This window comes from Cynoglossus semilaevis, chromosome 17 (genome assembly GCF_000523025.1).
Source record: "Cynoglossus semilaevis isolate Cse_v1.0 chromosome 17, Cse_v1.0, whole genome shotgun sequence".
In the NCBI taxonomy this organism is placed as follows: domain Eukaryota; kingdom Metazoa; phylum Chordata; class Actinopteri; order Pleuronectiformes; family Cynoglossidae; genus Cynoglossus; species Cynoglossus semilaevis.
In genome coordinates, this window is record NC_024323.1 from 6900891 (window position 1) to 6920580 (window position 19690).

The window sequence follows — 19690 nt, forward strand, 5'->3', positions numbered from 1 at the left end:
GAATGTCTCAACAACATTGGTGACCCTTCACCACTCATCCGTGCCACAATTGGTAAGTTTGTGTCAGTGGTTTGTTGCTGCCTTATGCTGATACCACTCACTTTCTTCAACAAATTTGTTGATTTGTTACAAAGTTCCTCTTATCTTCACCACTTTCTCTCTGGAAGTGATGCACAATAAAAACACCTGACTGCCTGTGATGGTATTTGTATTCATACTGTCTGATCCAGAGATCCTGTGAAGGAAGATTCTGTTCATGTTCTGTTCACAAAGCTCTCTGTGAACCCTTTTAATTATTTTCCTCCCTGCTTTTTTGTGTCTGTAGGTATCTTGATTACAACAATTGCCTCCAAAGGAGAGCTACAGACATGGCCTGAACTACTGCCCCAGCTCTGCAGCCTTCTTAATTCAGAAGACTACAACACTTGTGAGGTGGGCGCCAATCCCAGTCTGGACCATATACTCTGCATTTGTTGTGTAAAGAACAGGATTAACAGTCTGATGGACTGTGTGACACTTGAAAGAAATGTCACAACATCTTTTGGTTCTTTAAACTTACCCTTGCATGATGGACATAAAACACATTCACTGCTTATTGTGATTATTGTTTATCAAGATGATCCATGGCCTGCTAGACAGGACCAGTAAACATTTTGTTAATTAAGAGTTTGTGATTTGAATTGAAAATGAAGTCAATGGGTGTTAAGGACTGATCATGAAATTCTGATTTGTTACTGGCTTTTGCTAAAATGTAATACTTTTGTATTAAGATATAAAGTTGAATATTAATAGCTGATGTTTCCTGTATAGGAATAGTACTGTTGATCTAATTTTCTTCCTATTTAAAAAAAAAAAACCTGTGGTTCTGTGAAAATGTTTCTTATTCCTTTTTTCTATATTACGGTGTACTGAGGCCATTTTCTAGTTAAGTTATCTGATGCAGTCTCATTCTCTCCTCTGTGTCCCTGTATGTTTGCGTTTTTATTTGACAGCTTTTCTGTGTATGTCCGTGTCTCAGGGCTCGTTTGGAGCACTGCAGAAGATCTGCGAAGACTCGTCTGAGCTGTTGGACAGCGATGCTCTCAACAGGCCCCTCAATATCATGATACCAAAGTTCCTACAGTTCTTCAAGCACTGCAGCCCTAAGATCAGGTACAGGAGAAGAGGCAGGGGTTTCTTCAAAATATGCCTGTTGTTAAAATCTGGATGTGATGCATAATGACATCTGACTGAAAGTGAAGGTGTTTGTATTCATACTGTCTGATCCAGAATTTTTAATTTTAGTTTTTTAAACCTCAAATAAAGTATTGTAGGTTAAAAGTTACATGAACAACTGTTGACTGTGTTCTATTGATACGATATTCCATGTTGTTCCCACAGGTCACATGCCATTGCCTGTGTAAACCAGTTTATCATTGGCCGGGCCCAGGCTTTAATGGACAATATTGATACATTTATTGAGGTAAGTGGCAATTTGAACAATGAGACATGAGTGTTTCTAAGTGCTATTTATTAGTGTTGGCTCTATGCAATAAGGAAAATCTTGAAGATGGATGGAACCTTTTGTGGAACAATGAATGGAATTATCAATATTAAAATTTATTTTAATATTATTTTGTGCTTATGTGTCTCTTCCTTACAGCGAACATGAATTAAAATGTTTCACTTAATACCCAATAAGATTTTCCCTCTATGGACAATGGACAAAAAGTACATTTTTTATTTCTCTTGGTCCTCTGATTGTCCTACTTCTCCTCATCATTTTCTGTATTAGAGTTTATTTGCACTGGCCACAGATGAGGACTCAGAGGTGCGAAAGAATGTGTGCAGAGCCCTTGTCATGTTACTGGAGGTCCGCATCGACCGTCTCATCCCTCATATGCACAGCATCATTCAGGTAAATGTGGGACAGCTCTCAGATGAGAATCTGATTATATATTTAGTCTTTTTCGCAGTGGATGTGATGAGAAACCCAGCTCATTGATTTACAATGATACCTATAGTTCCTAATTGTCTGATCTAAGTTTGCGAAACAGTTGTACACTGCTGTCATTTTTCAGTTTTTTTCTTGTTTAAATCCAACTCGTACGTTTCTTGTACCTGTCCCCTCTCGCAGTACATGCTGCAGCGAACCCAGGATCCTGATGAGAATGTGGCTCTCGAAGCCTGTGAGTTTTGGTTGACTCTGGCAGAGCAACCCATCTGTAAGGAGATGCTGTCTGGACACTTGGTGCAGTGAGTAGTTCATAGATTGTGTGTGCATGTTTGAGTGAGAGAACTTCATCTTTTGCAATTTCAAGCTAATATTTTCTTTTACCACAGGTTGACACCCATCTTGGTGAATGGGATGAAATATTCTGAGATTGACATCATACTGTTAAAGGTAAACTTTTCAGTAGATTTCTTGTTGAATTGTAAACAGATATCTATTAATAAACCTTTGTCCCAAAAGCAATTTTAATGAAAAACTGTCCAGAGGGAAGTCTGTTTCAGGTTCACCTTTACAGCAGAGCTTACATAATATCTTGTATCTCCAGGGTGATGTGGAGGAGGACGAAGCCGTACCAGACAGCGAACAGGACATCAAACCTCGTTTCCACAAGTCGCGTACTGTCACCCTTCAACACGAGGGCGGGGATGGTGAGGAGGGCGAGGACATTGACGATGATGACGACGACGATGATGACACATTGTCGGACTGGAATCTACGTGAGTTAAAAAAAAAAAGTTGACTTTTAAAATTATACAGATGTGAATCAAGTTTTGTTGAAATGTCACTTGTGTCTTTATTATCATAGGAGAGAAAAGAGTGGATGTTTTTTTTTATTTATTCATAAAGCAAAATTTGTATTAAATTATTATTATTTATGTTCCTAAAATGTTTTATTGTTATCGATGCAGGCAAGTGTTCAGCAGCAGCCCTGGATGTTCTAGCCAATGTTTTCCGTGAGGACCTGCTGCCACATCTCCTTCCACTTCTGAAAGAGTTGCTCTTTCACCCTGACTGGGTCGTCAAGGAGTCTGGTATCCTGGTGTTGGGAGCCATTGCTGAAGGTAAGACTTGGTAGATGACACTCCCCTTCCCCTTAAGAACAGTTTGTGTGTTCTCAATAAATGTTTTTTTTTTCCTTAAATGAAAATATGTAGAACTCTTAGTTTATTCTATACTAAAACTACAGCCAGAGACTTGTTGTAACACTAATAACACAAGCTCAGGGTGTAGTAATTGTTCTGATCATGTCTCCTCATGGCTCAGGCTGCATGCAGGGAATGGTGCCCTACCTGCCCGAGTTGATACCCCATCTCATCCGGTGTCTTTGTGACAAGAAGGCCTTGGTGCGTTCCATCGCCTGTTGGACCCTGAGTCGTTACGCACATTGGGTGGTATCTCAGCCACCAGACTCTTACCTCAAGCCTCTCATGAAAGAGCTCTTGAAACGCATCCTGGACAGTAACAAGCGGGTGCAGGAGGCCGCTTGCAGGTGAGCACTCGGACACTTAAGCTTTTTAACTTCTTGTTGATGCCTGGATATGATGATACACCCAGCTCATTGAAAAACGATGATACACTTTGTTCCCATATTAATATCTGATCCACATCCATGCGTTTATTAGTCCTGGCCTGAAAATGACAATTGTTAGACAGCTAAGTTTTGGACCTTTTTTCTTTTTTTTAGTGCATTTGCCACTCTGGAGGAGGAGGCCTGCACAGAGCTGGTTCCTTATCTGAGCTTTATTCTGGACACGTTGGTCTTTGCATTTGGAAAATACCAACACAAAAATCTCCTCATCCTCTATGATGCAATAGGAACTCTGGCAGATTCTGTGGGTCACCACCTCAACCAACCTGTAAGTGACCAAATTTTGTTTTTTAACCACAGACAAAACCCATGCAGAATGATGTTTTTGAACCTTTATTTTGATTGGTGTTTGCTAAGAAGATTTCTACCACTCACTAGAAAATGTTCAAGTGCTTGGTTCTCATGTTTTTCCTATCATTCCACAGGAGTACATTCAGAAATTAATGCCACCGTTAATTGCCAAGTGGAACGAGCTGAAGGATGAAGACAAGGATTTATTTCCACTGTTAGAGGTAAGAGATTATACTTGATGCTAAGCAAATTGATGTTTATATGGCCCTTTCAATTTTAGTTTGAACCAATCTGTACTTGACTATTAGGATGAGTGCTGAAGGTTTTTCTTGCCTTAGCCTTAAACTCATTCATCCGTTCATTAAATGCGCTGTCTTAAGAATTGACCTTTGTGTTTTATTTTATTTTTTTTCCTCAGTGTTTATCATCTGTTGCCACTGCTTTGCAAAGTGGCTTCCTACCGTACTGTGAGCCTGTTTATCAGCGTTGTGTCACACTGGTACAAAAGACTCTCGCTCAGGCTATGGTAGGGTTACCACAATAACACTACACACGCACAATACATATGAAAAAGCTTATTAAAAGTGTCAATGCAAAGTGTTTAATTGTTCTGTTCTCACAGATGTACAACCAGCATCCAGATCAGTACGAGGCTCCCGACAAGGACTTCATGATCGTGGCCCTGGATTTGCTGAGTGGACTTGCTGAGGGTTTGAGTGGGAGCGTGGAGCAGCTGGTTGCCCGGTCAAACATCATGACCCTGCTTTTCCAGTGCATGCAGGTATGTCTCATACAGTCGCATGCAAATAAGTAGATATTTCATTGTGACGTTTTGTAAGCAACATAACTCACCTTTACTAAAATTATTAATTAGTCGAATTAATTCTATTTTCGAACTTGAATAAATGTTAGTTTTTTAAATACTTATTAATACTATTATATAGAATAAATGTTAGTTTTTTAAATACTTAAAATTCTAATAGCTTTAAAAATTAATTGTAATCTAAGTATCCATGATTTTTTTTCTAGACTTAACAAAATAACAAACTGAAATTTTCTTTGGCATACGTCTCTGTAATTTAACTGTTTATAATTTTTCCCAGCTATATAGTCAGTTTGTATGTCATTTGCATATCATTAGCTAAATTAATTCTAAAAGTTCAAAAGGATTGCCATCCATCTGTTTACAAAGTAGGTCTGACCAGGAGTCACTTAAAGAAAAGCATAAACAATAATGCACCATGAGACTTTCAGGTCTCTGACACTGAGGCGTTGGTTTTTTGCAGGACACGATGCCTGAAGTGAGACAAAGCTCTTTTGCACTGTTGGGTGATCTAACTAAAGCCTGCTTCGTTCATGTAAAGCCATGTATCGGTAAGTTTGTGTTATGGGAACAATTATATGACTTTAGACTATCTGGTTGTTTTTCTCTCAGAAATTAAAAGAAAAGAAAAACCATGTCTCTTGACAAAATGTTTAGCTAAAAAATAAAAAATAAACTGAATACAATTGACCTTTGATTTATTCAATCGTATTGTGTATGTGTCAAAGAGTCCTCATTTCATAGAGTTATTGCTGTTGTTGTTATAACTAATGCAATTTTAAACTGAATTTTGATTTATTTTATTTTTTTTAATAGCTGAGTTCATGCCTATCCTTGGGCTCAACCTGAACCCAGAGTTTATCTCAGTCTGCAACAATGCCACCTGGGCCATTGGAGAGATCGCCATGCAAATGGGTGAGGCAGTTGTTTGCATTTATGTTGTTAATTTTTTTAATGGAAAACAGGTGGCGAATGTCTGGATATGATGAAACACCCAGCTCACTGACATAAAATGATGCACTTTGTTCCCATTATGTCGTCTGATCCAGTCATTCTCTCTTGTACAGTTTGATTCATGGCTTTATATAGTGATAATTCTTAACCTAATTGTTACAGAATGTATCATTTGATGGTACATCATCAAATTATACAATTTTAATCTACAAGTGAAATGTTTTCTCAAACAAACACAAGAGAACTTGATAAGTTTAACGTGTTTTTTAACTGTTTCTGACTCCAGGAGCAGAAATGCAGCCGTATGTGGGGATGGTCCTTCCACACCTAGTGGAGATCATTAACAGACCAAACACTCCCAAAACTCTGTTGGAAAACACAGGTACACCTTTAAGCAATCATTGCCAATTGATGTCCTCATGGTTGTTGTTGTCTTATGAAGTTTTAGGAAATTAATGTTGTTGATGTTTTACTTATGCAGCAATCACAATCGGACGGCTGGGTTACATCTGTCCCCAGGAAGTTGCGTCACAGCTGCAGCATTTCATCAGACCATGGTGAGACCGATGTGATGAAGTGTAAAGATAGCTTTGAAGCATTCTAGGCAACAGCCACAAGATGGTGTAATATCTCATATTGTTTGTTGAACTAATACACACACTGACGGCTCCAACTGTTTAGAGGTGAAATTCTTGATTTGAGCTGCTCACTTCTTTGTCCTTTTGTTTCGTGAGTTCTGGAGAAAGTACAAGGTTAAATGAGACAATTGATGATTAATTCTCACTCACCAATAAACTGTCTGGGCCTACATTACACTCCTCCTCTTCCTCTCTTTTAAAACCTATGATAATAATGTTTTGATTTCTAGGTGCACATCTCTCAGAAACATCAGAGATAATGAGGAAAAAGACTCTGCTTTTCGAGGGATTTGTGTAATGATTGGCGTCAACCCAGCAGGAGTGGTGCAGGTAAGGAGGAGGACTGCTACAGCTGTAGAAACCAGAGAGAAATAAAGGAAATATTAAGTGACTCTTTTTCAACCCCCCTGTCCAGGATTTTATTTTCTTCTGTGATGCTGTTGCTTCCTGGGTTAACCCAAATGACGACTTGAGAGACATGTTTTATAAGGTAAATGACCCATCCTATCATGTGAAGGTATTTAATCAGACCCTTCCTGTTTCTTCTGCTCGCTTACCACACTCCAATGATGAACATCATTCAGACATTCGAAATCCGAATATTTGTTGTGGATGATTTGAGTCTGAGAAGTGTGGTGGGGGTTTTATCTTCCAATTGTAGTTTAAAGTTAAATTTAGTACGACTTAGGCAAGTTCATCCAACAAAGAATACAAGAATTGTTTTGACCTCCTGTTGCAATTCATTGCTTTCAAATAGCATCTTTGAGATCCATAGTCAACCTCAGGCTGTGCTGGTTGTGTCTACTCGTACATGGCCTCCTTTTTTGTGGCTTTTCTTCATCTGCATCTCTGTTTTGTTCCTCAAGATCCTTCATGGCTTCAAGGACCAGGTGGGAGAGGAGAACTGGCAGCAGTTTTCTGAACAGTTCCCCCCACTGTTGAAGGAGCGCCTGTCTGCCTGCTATGGCGTGTAACCCAACTCAATCCCAGTCCATCCAGGACACGGACCTGTTAGGCACGTCATTTTTGCACATACACTTGAACACACCACTTTCACCCACACCTTTCTGGAGATGATGACAAACCCAGCTCATTGATAAACAATGATACATTTTGTTCCTAAATAATCTGATCCAGAACTGCACCTACTTAAATAAACAGCACGCTTCCTGTTTGCCAAAAATGTATTATTTCAACCTGGTAAACCTGTTTTGTACAGTGGCTGTTTACTGCAGTAGTGTTCCTTTAAAGTTTAAATTGGCTTTGAATTTATTTGATTTTACACCTTTTTTTTTCTCTCATTTCTGCTTCAGGTTACTGTTAGAGAGGGTAACTGGGGAAATCATCGCACTCCTGAGATCACGGGGAGAAACATGAGCTGGAGGGACGTGACTGACCGTCTGGCCAGCAGATGGCTCCCTTTCCCTGCACCCTGTGTCTCTGTGAGGGAGGGTGGGAGGAGGGTGGTGGGTGTGGGAGGGTCCACTGGGGAATAACGTATGCCTCCGGGATTAAGTGCTTAATTAACTCCAAACACACTCAGAAGTGACTCTCATCAACACTGCAGGGAACCTAGTTAAGTCAGGGGGGGAAATGGGGTTGACCACCTCCTCAGTTTGACCATTATGTCGCTCAGTAGGGAGGGGGTGACAGATAGGTACATAATAGGGATTTGTCTGAACCAGAGTAGGGTACCACAGTCCCAAATGCACAGTACGTAGAAACCCACAGATGTTAACGGCGGCTCCTGCCAGACTTCAGTAAACATGCTTTCACCATGTAACAGTGTAGAAAATGTGCACAGTTTTCTTTGCCTGAATGGCAAAACAAAAAGGCATGAACTGTTGAGTGTGCATCAACATGGTCTTTCTTGCTTTTTGAATGTACATTAAGAGGATTTTAATTTCCATTCTGTCCCTTTGAATTCCCTCTGCATCCAGATGATTTTGCTCTGATCTGTGGCTCTGTCCTCTGTTTTTACCAGCATTTATTTTTTATTTTATTTTGCATGGCATGTGTTTCAGTAATGATGACTTGAGAGCTTGATTTCATTGACGTCATAGTAGACATGTTTTGTAAGCTGCAGTTTCTTTGTGCGGCCAACATTTTTGCGTAGGTAAAGACTCACTGGGGAATGTTGCAGCTGATTAGAAGGACATAAAACCACTAAAAGTGTTCCATTATATGCCGCTTTTCTGCGTGCTGTTATAGGACTTGAATATCCAAAATCGACCTGCTGGAGTGCAGTCAGAGGAGTTCAGACCCGTAAAGTTGATGTCAAAATGTTGACAGACTTGTTCAAAGTAAGAATTTGCTCTGAACAAAAACACATTGACCATTTTTAGTTGCTGTATTTAAATAGAAAGAAAAATTCACACAGTCCCTGATATTGAAACACATGGTAGACGTGAATAAGGGTGGGCAAACATTGTATGTTTTCAGAGGTCAGTTACCGCAACAGTCCTTGCATTAGGTAAAATTTGAGAATCTCCTTTTGCTCCTTCTGCTGCTCTGTAGATGAAACCGACAATAAAACACAATTAGTTGCACTTTTACTTTTGTAAGTAATTTTTAATATGATTTTGTTGGATATACAGTAATGGTATACTTAAGATGTAGATTTTCTTTTGCTAGATAAGTTTACAAATGTTGACCGCTTGCTAAGGTAAACATAACAATAATGTTAAACATTGGTGAAATGAGTGGGTAAGACCTGAGGCCTCTAAATGTAGTTTGACTTTCAGTGAATCTAATGCAGTGGTTCTTAACCTTGTTGGAGGTTCTGAATCCCACTAGTTTCATGTGCGTGTTCACCGAACCCTTCAGTGATGGCCCAGTGGGGGGCGTGTCATCACGATTCATATGAGTCGGGTGTGTGTGTGTCTTGTCCTCTGTCGAACCCCTGGGGTTCGATTGAACCCAGGTTAAGAACCACTGGTCTAATGGTATTAAAGAAGTTCTTATCTTTGACCTGCTCACCTCCCATGTCCCAGTCATACCATTAATTTACTGGAGCCACGCCCCCTCCTGAGTTTCTGTTTGTTGAATCAGTCTTGTGACTTTTTTTTTTCTGTTTTGTTTTGGAACCACATTTCTTTGACTTGAAAGCGGCGAGGGTAAACATAGTTGGAAAATGAAGTGCTCTTTCCAGCTAACAAACTATTTCTCCCTTTTACATCTTTCAGTTTGTGCACAAGTATACAATTTGATGGTCCTTCCCAGAAACTCATTGTCAACTAACGGTTATAATGTGAATGCCCATGACTGTAATCTACCAACACATCGATCACGACAGTTTGTGCGCTCAGACAAAGGTTAAGAATTCTTCTTAACTAAAGCTGTACCGCTTCACTGAGCTGCTGAACACTGACAGCATCTTTCCCAGGTGTGATGTTATTGAGGTTGGCCAATTGGAGTGCAGTCAGTCCACAACTTTTTTTGTTGAACTATTTTGTTTTGTTTTGTGTACTCAGTGCACAAATTCTTTTAGACTTTAAAAGTTTTATTTTGTTCTTTTTTATTTAAAGAATACTTTGTTTTCGTTGTTCTATAGCGGACCATTTGTTTATTTCAGATTTTTATGTGGTCGGACTGAACGCTCGTCTTTGCTGGTGACGTAACTGAGCAGAGAATGTGCAGTGGGAAAAATAAAAACACAATTCATGGCTTTTTCAATCTCTATCTCAAGGCTGATCAATGAACTTGATGTACCTTTTACACTGAGCTGTGGTGCGGGTGGGAAATGTCCCTTTTTTGTTTAGTACTTGTGAATAGGGCAAATAAAAGTTTTCTAACAAGTCTTAAGCCACTGAGTGGTATCTTTTAATATTTCTAAAGATTAAAAATCTGTGTGCTAGATTTGCATTTCCAACATACATTAATGATTGATGTAGAAAGTTTGGGTGATTGTTGTTCATACTGCCTTTCTGGTGTTTTATTTTATTCTAAATACTCCATATTGGAACAATAACAAAAGCTGAAAGAACAAACAATCTTGTTATATTTTTTCCGGTAGAATTCCCACCATATATTTTACCTGGTCGAGAACCATTGCAGTTGACATAGTTTCCTGTCAGATCTTAACCCTTGTTTCCTTTTCCAATTTCTATTTGAAAGATAAATGTGGAGTGAGTAAAGTGGTATGGATATACAGATGTGGATAAGGAGGTGGTTTTTATGTACTTGCACAAGAACTCATCTAGTGTGTGGATTTTACTCAGCAGAATAAAAAAAAAATCATTCAAGGTACATTGAAATGTCAGAGACTGATGCAGTAACTTTGTTTGTGTGTATGATCATTTTACTGATAAAGATAACGACAGGTTTCAGTTAAGAAATGATGAAAGTGCTGATTTATAGTTTAAGGGAATTATTATTATAACACTTAAATATTCTGGATTATAGTCTGCAGGGATGGTCATTAGCAATTATCATAAATTGCTATTGTTATGGTTATAGGCTTTTTTGAGCTGCTTGTTGAGAGTGAACCTTCATTGCGCATCATTAAAAAGCATCTCTTCATTTTGCTGTGGGAAGTTATTGTCTTGTGTCGCAGTACCGGTTTGTGTCCACTAGAAGACACCACCACAACGTTTGTAAATGCATCAAACGCACGGACAAAAAAACCAAAACCAAAAACAAGCGTCGTCTTCTCACTATGAACTCGACCAATTCCTCTTATATTAAATGAAATCGTAGGCAATGAATATAATCTATCAACCAAAAACAAAATACAGTACTTAAGTGTACACTTGATGTTAAATATTCATGTCTGCACAGTCTTATGGAAACAGTAGGCTAGTCCTTTATTTATTTGTTTATGCAGATGTTTTAAAGTCATTTACATGCTACCCAGAAGCACTACCAACTGAGAGTTTTACAAAACAAATCAGCGCTGGAGTCCGACCTCTGATGGTCTCCTGGGGTGAACGTGGCTGTGAATTTAAAAATGAAAAAGTCCATATACATACATTCTTTTAAAAAATACCTAAGATTCTTCACCACCACACACATTTACACTGACACACCTGAACACCACACATGCAGAGAAAAATATCAGACTGACCTTTGTCCGACACAAAGACCTCTTTGTGTCCTTTGTTGTGTTTGTTAAAACAGCTCATTATTTGAGGTAGGGGTGTGACCAGGAAGTCTGGGCCCCACAATTTGACCCCCACCCCACAGAAGGATATGACAGTGGAGGAATAATATTCTGCTATTGTTTTGTTGTAAGGGCCCCTATCACTCAGGAACCAAATCTTAATATTATGAACAGAGAAGTTAAATTTGAAATAAAACACATGAGTAGTATTTGTTTCTTATTGTGTCTCTTTATTTCTAGCCTTTTGAGTTCATTTTTATTCTAAATCTTCTTTTCGCAGGCCAACAACAACAACAAAAGAAACAAAACGTACGAGTTATAACGTAGTGCATATACCACTAATACTACAAATCCTGCCAGTATACAGGGGCTGTATACTGACGGGCCAACTCTAGTACACCTTTGATATGATCTCATGGACCAAACATAATTACACTGCGGGACAGATTTGCCCCCCGGGCCTGAGGTTGACACCTGTGGTTTAATTCTTACAATGAATGGTCGTCTCTACACTTCTTCCTTAAATTTATATTCAATCTTTTTTATTTGCTCATAATGTACCAGAACTCTCTTCACAATCTATTGGTAGATCACAATCTACCTCTAATAGATCAATGGGCAGTGGTGTTGAGATCAGGCATTAAAGGAGCATCCACCAATGGCTGAAGCAAAAAAAAGATCTGTCATTGATCACTTCTTTGTATGAAAATGCTGCTAATTTTTAACTTTTACTGACATCACATTTCCCCAGTTTCAGTCTCAGTAATTCGTCATCATCGTTAGTGAGTTTTTGAAACCACAGCCGAGCTCTGCACTGCTCCCTCTTTAAGACAAACGCCACTTGCGATAACTCTTTGATCACAAGTGTCCGAATTTGCATTGTTTTTTGCATTGGTGCCAAAGATTGTAAAAACATCTTCTGCATGTTGTGCAAATGTCTCAAATCTACATGTAGGTGCCTTCAAGGTAGTGTTGCCTGATATCTGCTGGAGCTGGACGTGTCAGCATGAACTGCTGCGCTTTTATATTTCTCTTGGGTGAGTTGGTTTACCGTAGATTTAGGATTTAAAGTATGATATGTCATTTAAAATATGTATGATTTAAAGAATATTTTTAAAAAATGTGATCTTTAAGACTGAGCCAGTGCAGCTGAGGATACTGCGACATTATCATGTCGTGCTAAAAAGTTCATGTCTTACACGTCTTTTGGGGACTTCAGTAAAAGTGTCACTAGTTCTAACTGATTTAGACGTGTTTTATTATTTTCCTCTCCAGTTAATGAACTGTATTAAAAACCTTATTTAAGCAACATTCTGTGTAAATGGTCTACAGGTTAGGTTCAATCCTGAGGTTAGGTTTTAGCATTTGTTTTCTACCTTGTACAAAGATTTTAGGACTTAAAGTCCTTAAATTAAAGTTTTCAATTAAAACTTGGAATAAAATTCCTTACCAACTCTTTACTCATTCCTGTTTACTTTGTGGGATTTTATCTGATATACATCAGATTATAACACTGGTGTCAGCATCACTTAATCTCCAACTCTCTGTTTTATTTTGCTTTAAATTTGAAAATTTAAAAAACTGCCCAGTGTATTCATGCATTCTTTGTATTAAAATTTTTCTTCTAAACTGACATTTTCTTTTCTTCCATTCCTGCAGGTTCCCTCGTCAACGTCGTTCTCTGTTCATATCCTAATGGTACGGGTGTCCGTTATCACCAGACAAGAATAATAAAATCAATTATTATTATGGGTATTTGATGAGGTGACAATAACAATAAGACTTGTAGTTTTGGTTTTGCCCTCTAGGCTCCTGTAATGGCTACAGTAACATAACTGACCCGTGGCGCAACAAACTTTTCACATCAACCTCCTTTTACGGCTACCCCAACAATGACTTGGAGCTTCAGGGGAATTGGTGGCGCTTCACTGGAATCGGTGGAGACAGACTAATCAAATATTGTGTTCTTGGTTCTTTTGGTGGCACTGCCTACTCATTCAGCTTTGGCTTTACATATCCGACCAATCAGTCTGAAGATGCATATGTAGGAACTGCCTACGGTAATGTCGGAAGCTGTTCTGTTTATTCTGTTGAAATGAGCGTGGTCCTGTGTCCTGGAGAATTCTACATTTACAAACCGTCCTCGCACCCATTGCAGACCCTGGGTTATGTGACATGTGAGTGGTTTTGAATCATTTACACCTTTGGCGTTACACTGCTACGGACTCAGATCAATAAGATACTTCAAACTGAAGTTTTTGTGTTTTTGTTTGTTATCCCACTCTAGATCATTCTGTGTGTAAGTCAGACTCCTGCGGACCCCTCGCTGAGTGTATTGATGGGGGGTGTAGCTGTGTCTCAGGGTATGAAATCCCCCCGAGCCACAGACCTCTTGCTGATTCATATGGTTGTACTGGTGAGTATTTTACAATTCATCGACCAACCATTGTACCACCAAGTACTTTAACAAATTAAATTCCCATTTAAATACAGATTTTATTTTTTGTCATATTTTGCCTTTTACATTATGAAATATTGTAATGTAACCATTAAAATATTTCTGAGTATGTGTCATCTACTGAAAAAGAAGTAATCTGTGGTTTGCAGCTTTGATATTTGTTCAGGTACCTTGAAGTTTAAAACCCACTCCAAAACAATTTGAAATTTTATTTTCTATATATTATTAATGACTTAAACCAAGGACCTAGCAAGTGGCCTCTGGAGCCACTGTTGGGACACAACCCAGAATTTGAACATACATCTTAAATGAGCTGTCACGCTGATGTTAACCTACCGCTTGCATTCCTTGGCAGACATCGATGAATGTGTGACCACTCCTGATATTTGTGGTTTGAACTCCATCTGCAACAACACAGTGGGGTCGTACTACTGCACATGCCTAACTGGGTTCAATGCTACAGGTCCTGGAGGAGCAAACTGTGAAGGTCCAGTGTGGTTTCAATGTTATTTTCAATTTCCTGATTTTGTCTCGGCCTGGTGGTGGCGACACAGAGTTTTCTTCTTTGTTTGTTTGTAGATATCGACGAGTGCCTTGAGGATGTGTGTGGTCCTGGGAAATGTATCAACGAGCCAGGCAGTTTTATGTGTGACTGCAGAAAAGGCTTTGAAGAAAAATACACAGCAGCACCTGTTTGTCAAGGTCTGTCTCTTCACCTTTTTAAAGACTACACATATACATACATACATACATACATACATACGTTCATATACGTACATACATACATATATACATGCATAAACATACATACATACGTTCATATACGTACATACATACATATATACATTCATATACATGCATACATATAAACACATCCCAAAAGAGTATGTTTATGTCTTGCTTTGCTTGTAAAATTGTGCTTTTGATGATAACTTGTTCTCTGTATTTGTTTTTACATCAGATATCGACGAATGTAAGGATAATGCAATCTGCGGCCCCGTATCCATTTGCAGCAACAAACGTGGTTATTACAACTGTTCATGTCAAGTGGGCTACGAACCACTTGATCCGGCGCTGGAAGCCAGTCCGATCAACATCTGCGTCGGTATTGGCACCGTTTGTTCTCAGACAGGAAAATCTCTTCTGTTTCTAAATCACTTTGGTCACTACAGAGATTTGTATTTGGCAGATATTGACGAGTGTTTTGTTGACCCTGACATCTGTGGTCCGAATGCCAACTGCACCAACGGGATTGGATCCTATTACTGTAGCTGCAACTCTGGCTATCGAATAACAGATGATAAGAAGATAGCCAGCCATTCTAACCCCTGCATAGGTAGGTGTGGCAACATGTGTCTTGTAGTAGAATAATCAGATTGGTGACTGTGGTTGTTCTCTACAGACATCGACGAGTGTGCTGAGACCCCAGGATTATGTGGCAAGAACACAGTGTGCACTAATGTACCAGGAACCTTCTATTGTTCATGTTCAGATGGGTTTTACCCATCGTCGGGAATCGTGTGGACGTGGAATGTGACGTTTTGTAAAGGTAGGCTTCAAATGTGACCTCGTCAAATATAATATCTGGGAAATATTTGCTGTAATCAAGGATGAGTCCATTTTTACTCTTACCGTCTTCTTTTCCCGACTCCACAGCTTTACAGGAGGCAGTGGATGAGCTAAATGTCAAAGAGGTAAAAACAAACCAATATATTTTCATTTGTATATAGGTGCATATGAGCTCCAACCATTACACTCGAGGCTGGACATTTGTGTTTGCTGCAGGGGGAGTCCAAAGAAAAAGCTTTTCTTGACAAAATGGGAAAAGAACTGGAAGAAAACGCGGGCATTTCTTTACCAGGACCGGTGAGTTTGAAATAAATGAACATCATCTCAGACTTTTCAGTCATTTGTTCTCATGTCTTGGGGATGTTCAAACTGTGGTGCATTTAAGCCCCCACTCTTTTTTGTCTTTTCCTGCAGACGGTGACAAACAGCTTTGCCGCCCCACTCTTGAGTACTTCACTGACACTTCACTGACACTGCTCTACTGAGTCTGAACCAGGCCATGTGTCTTTATCTCATGTATTTTGTTTGTTAAAGGAAGTGTGCGGTGTTGGACCACGTGCCAGATCAGTGACAGTGAGCAGTGAAGGCAACGCAGAGTCCGGCAGTCTGATTCTGGACATGTCAGACCGTTTGCTGACCGCCATGGTGGCCATAGGTCTGTACAAAAATAAGACCAACCTGAGGAGTCCTACAGTGGGTGAGAAAAAATGTCAAACATTACTCTAACTTCATGTGTGTTTTTCTTGAATTCCTGCGAGTATGTCAGGATTGTGTTCAACTAAATAGGACAATGTTTAAGAGTGAGTAAGTGAACAGTGAGTGTCACAGAACAACTGGTTTGGAGGGCTAATTTTTTAATTCTTTGCTAGATTTGACTTTGCAAACAATTGAACCTGGAACCAACATGGGAGAAAATGCCTTGCTGTCAGCCAATGAAAACACCATGGAAATCGACTTGGATGGTTTGTCCAAAAACAACAAAAGTAAGAAAAGTCGATAATTGTAACATGAAGTAGCACTGAAGTATAACTGACAGCTTTAGGTCACTCTGGTGTTATTTAATCATCACCTTCACAGACGCTGCAGCCGCCGCCTTCCTGACACTGAGTGGGATGGAGAGTCTCCTCAGCCATCAGTACTTCCATACTGAAAACAAAACAGAGATGTACTCTGACATCGTCACTGCAGTCCTGCCCACAGTCAACAACACAAACCTCACGGAACCGGTCAATTTCACCATCTATCACAAAAAGGTGCCACTCAGAAGGGCCAGAATCTTACTGGACAGACACCTTGGGGCCCAAACACTGAAATAAATTGAATTTAAAAAATCACATTTTGTAAATAGAGTCATAAATGTCAGGGAATACCAAGAGTTATTTAAGTCTCACCACATGACTGTGATTCTCACAATTGTTTGAGTTGAGTTGCAGTCCAGGATCGGACAGTTCAACTGGCCGCATCTGGCCCACGGACCACCAGTTGATGATCACTGTTCTAAATGGTCTGTTTCTCCTTCTTCCTACAGTCCATAGCTGATTCTGGTATGGTGACCTGTGTGTACTGGGAGGACAAGTCCAAAGAGTTGGGAAATGCCAAATCAGCAGATAAGACAAAGGCCATGCGTTGGTCAGTGGACGGATGTTCTGTCGCCTTCACTAATGAAAACTACACAGTTTGCAGCTGCACCCATCTCTCCACCTTCGCCCTCATCCTGCAGATAGCAGAGGTGCTATTGTGGTTTTTTTTGTGATTGAGAAATTCCATGTACGCCACCAACCGTTTGACTGGCGTTGACTTAACGGTCGTGTCTTCTTCCAGCCTCCACCTGACGATCCATTCTTGGCCCGGCTGCCGCGTGTGTGTGTGTGTCGGACTCTTCTTCTTCGGTCTGGCCATTCTCACCTTCCTGCTGTGCAGCTGGAACCCCAAGATCAACAACACCGCCCGGCTACACCTCTGCCTCAACCTGGCCTTGTCTCATCTACTGCTGCTGTGGAACGACAGATACATCGACCATGAGGTACAGTGGTGAACACAGAATTGACAGAATTGACAATTTATATTATGTATTTTAAATAAAATAAATAAAAATCAAAACAAGATGGAGTTGTTTTGACCCCACATGACCAAAGGGATGAGATTATATGCAGAATCTTTTACCAAAGAAGCTGTGGTTAACTGACTCCACACGTCACATGCTACATTCGCTACATGTCGTACCTGTTGGCTCCTTTTATTGTTGTCATTGTTTTGGTTTCCAAGTGTTTTGTGGATTTCTCTCCCTGGTCTCCACAGCTGGCCTGCACTGTCATGGCTGGGCTCCTCCACTTCCTTGTTGTTGCAAGTTTCGTGTGGATGCTGCTGGAGGCATGTCAGCTGTACCTGCTGGTGCGTCGGCTCTCCAAGGTGCAGGTCATCCAGAGGGATGGTCTTCCTCGACCACTGCTCTACCTGCTGGGCTACGGTGTCCCGTTTGTCATTGTTGGTGTTTCTGCGCTCATATACTCTGACGGATATGGTGCAACGGAGGGGGGGTCGTAAGTATCACGACCAGCGATGGACAAACTGATCGATCGACTGGTTACTGTCACCCTTTTTGTTTTTTTAATGTTGTGTCTGGATTCCAGGTGCTGGCTGTCACAGAGACGCAGCTTCAACTGGGCCTTAACAGGACCAGTGGTCACTGTGCTTGGAGTGAGTCTGTGGAGCCGATACTCTCAGCCAGGGGTCTCAAACTCAAACCAGCCGGGGACTCTGCTGCTACCATCATTTCAGTTAGGGTCCATACAACCCCCTCCCCCCAGATATTTAAATACCAATGCTGTATACTGCTATTGTGCAAACAGCAAGTACAAATATATTTTCTTATTCATTTGCATTTTGACAATTTGTACAATGACAAAACAAAAAATTTTCTTATTCATTTGCATTTTGACAAGTACAATTGAAAAAAAAATCAATGACAAAAAGAAAGGGGCAAATTATTATTGACGTCTATTGTCAAGGGCCAGATGTGAGAACTTAACGGGCTGCAAATGGCCCTCGGCCCGGGAGTTTGAGACCACTGCTTATGAACCAGTACCAGATGAAGTCCCAGTTGATTTTCCTACGTGTTTTTCCTCTTGTAGCTTAACTGCCTGTTGTTTCTGGCTACGTTATGGAGCCTGAAGCCCACCCTGGCCAACATGAAGAGTGACGTCTCACAGTCCAAGGACACCAGGTGACTCTCGCTGGTCGTTGGTTCTCTGTGATTGGTTACCTAGTAGTAACTTACTGGTAATAAAAATACACTCAGTGTTTTTTCTGGGTCATTTGGAAAGATAAAATGAAATTAAATGAAAAAAAAAAAAGACTGTAGAGAGAAGATCATCTTGCAACAACAACAAACAATGGATGTGTGTTTAATTTTAATTTGTATATATATTTTTTTCAGACTGATTTTGTTCAAGATCCTGGCCCAGTTTGTCATCCTGGGCTGTACCTGGGTCCTGGGTCTGTACCAGAGCAACCTCTTCTTCCAGGTTATGTTCATTCTGCTCAACTCCCAGCAGGGGACCTTCCTGTTCATTGTCCACTGTGTGCTCAACAAGGAGGTAAACTCTCTTCTTCACATGCTTTAAATTTCAAAAATCGAACATTTTTCCGCCTAACTCTAATGATAGGTAATACTAAAAAAACAAGAGAGTGCTGTGTGTGAATGCATTTCCCACAGGTCAGAGAAGAGTACATCAAGTTGCTGACCTGCACGTTCAACAAGCCCAGAGAAGGAGGAAGAGAAGGATCTGTGGTGAGGGCACTACTTTGATTGAAAGGTGTAGGCTGAAAGAAACCACATCCACACCTTTAATGAAACAAACGTAGTGTCTGAGAGGACACACAAGGGTCACTGAGTAGAATATTGATCTGGTTGATATAAAATAACTGGAAGTGTTGATGTTTTATCCCAACAGAAAGATATTCCGTCAGTTTCCGAGGACATGGACAAGGATGAAGATCCAAAAAATGAAGAATGATGACCTTATACCATATACCCTTATATATATATGTACACACAGTATGCTGTCTGTCTGTATGTCTCTGTGTACTATTGCAGTTCCCTCTGTGATCTGTGGGTGAATGTCTTTAAAACTGTAATAACTTTAGTAACCAATGCCATTTTTTTTAAATTAATTGAACTTTTCAAATCATCATGGCATTAATTTTCGGATGTTCGGTGCAACAACTTCAGCATCAGACGCTGACCCTGATTTACTGGTGTTTTATTTTAACATC

At 40.0% G+C, this 19690-nt stretch overlaps 2 protein-coding genes and 2 non-coding genes across 4 annotated transcripts in view; all 4 read left to right on the forward strand.

Annotated features, from left to right (window-relative positions):
* LOC103392920 (transportin-2-like) overlaps positions 1 to 10091 on the forward strand; it is a 12749-nt gene extending 2658 nt beyond the window's left edge. The window contains 22 exon segments of the mRNA XM_008329679.3: positions 1 to 52; positions 326 to 432; positions 1019 to 1152; positions 1381 to 1462; positions 1775 to 1897; positions 2117 to 2235; positions 2323 to 2383; positions 2538 to 2709; positions 2902 to 3054; positions 3257 to 3482; positions 3678 to 3849; positions 4007 to 4093; positions 4291 to 4398; positions 4495 to 4653; positions 5159 to 5246; positions 5512 to 5610; positions 5936 to 6031; positions 6131 to 6206; positions 6518 to 6617; positions 6703 to 6777; positions 7154 to 7302; positions 7601 to 10091. The exon segment at positions 1 to 52 is cut by the window's left edge and continues 29 nt beyond it. Coding sequence (XP_008327901.1) covers positions 1 to 52; positions 326 to 432; positions 1019 to 1152; positions 1381 to 1462; positions 1775 to 1897; positions 2117 to 2235; positions 2323 to 2383; positions 2538 to 2709; positions 2902 to 3054; positions 3257 to 3482; positions 3678 to 3849; positions 4007 to 4093; positions 4291 to 4398; positions 4495 to 4653; positions 5159 to 5246; positions 5512 to 5610; positions 5936 to 6031; positions 6131 to 6206; positions 6518 to 6617; positions 6703 to 6777; positions 7154 to 7261 — 2397 coding nt within the window. The 3' untranslated portion in view covers positions 7262 to 7302; positions 7601 to 10091.
* LOC112488471 (small nucleolar RNA SNORD41) lies at positions 161 to 230 on the forward strand. The gene has a single exon (XR_003052551.1). It is a non-coding gene; the product is annotated as a small nucleolar RNA SNORD41 (small nucleolar RNA).
* On the forward strand, positions 1203 to 1269 carry LOC112488473 (small nucleolar RNA SNORD41). Its single transcript, XR_003052553.1, has one exon. It is a non-coding gene; the product is annotated as a small nucleolar RNA SNORD41 (small nucleolar RNA).
* Positions 10092 to 14208: 4117 nt separating the features above from the next.
* LOC103392933 (adhesion G protein-coupled receptor E3-like) lies at positions 14209 to 19666 on the forward strand. Its single transcript, XM_025064518.1, is given in 18 exon segments — positions 14209 to 14333; positions 14426 to 14548; positions 14808 to 14951; positions 15036 to 15182; positions 15249 to 15395; positions 15503 to 15540; positions 15632 to 16112; positions 16285 to 16398; positions 16493 to 16668; positions 16944 to 17144; positions 17237 to 17268; positions 17270 to 17438; positions 17714 to 17956; positions 18046 to 18192; positions 18547 to 18638; positions 18852 to 19011; positions 19131 to 19205; positions 19369 to 19666. Coding segments are annotated over 12 exon segments (1551 nt in total). The 5' UTR covers positions 14209 to 14333; positions 14426 to 14548; positions 14808 to 14951; positions 15036 to 15182; positions 15249 to 15395; positions 15503 to 15540; positions 15632 to 16033; the 3' UTR covers positions 19432 to 19666.
* The last annotated feature ends 24 nt before the right edge of the window (positions 19667 to 19690 follow it).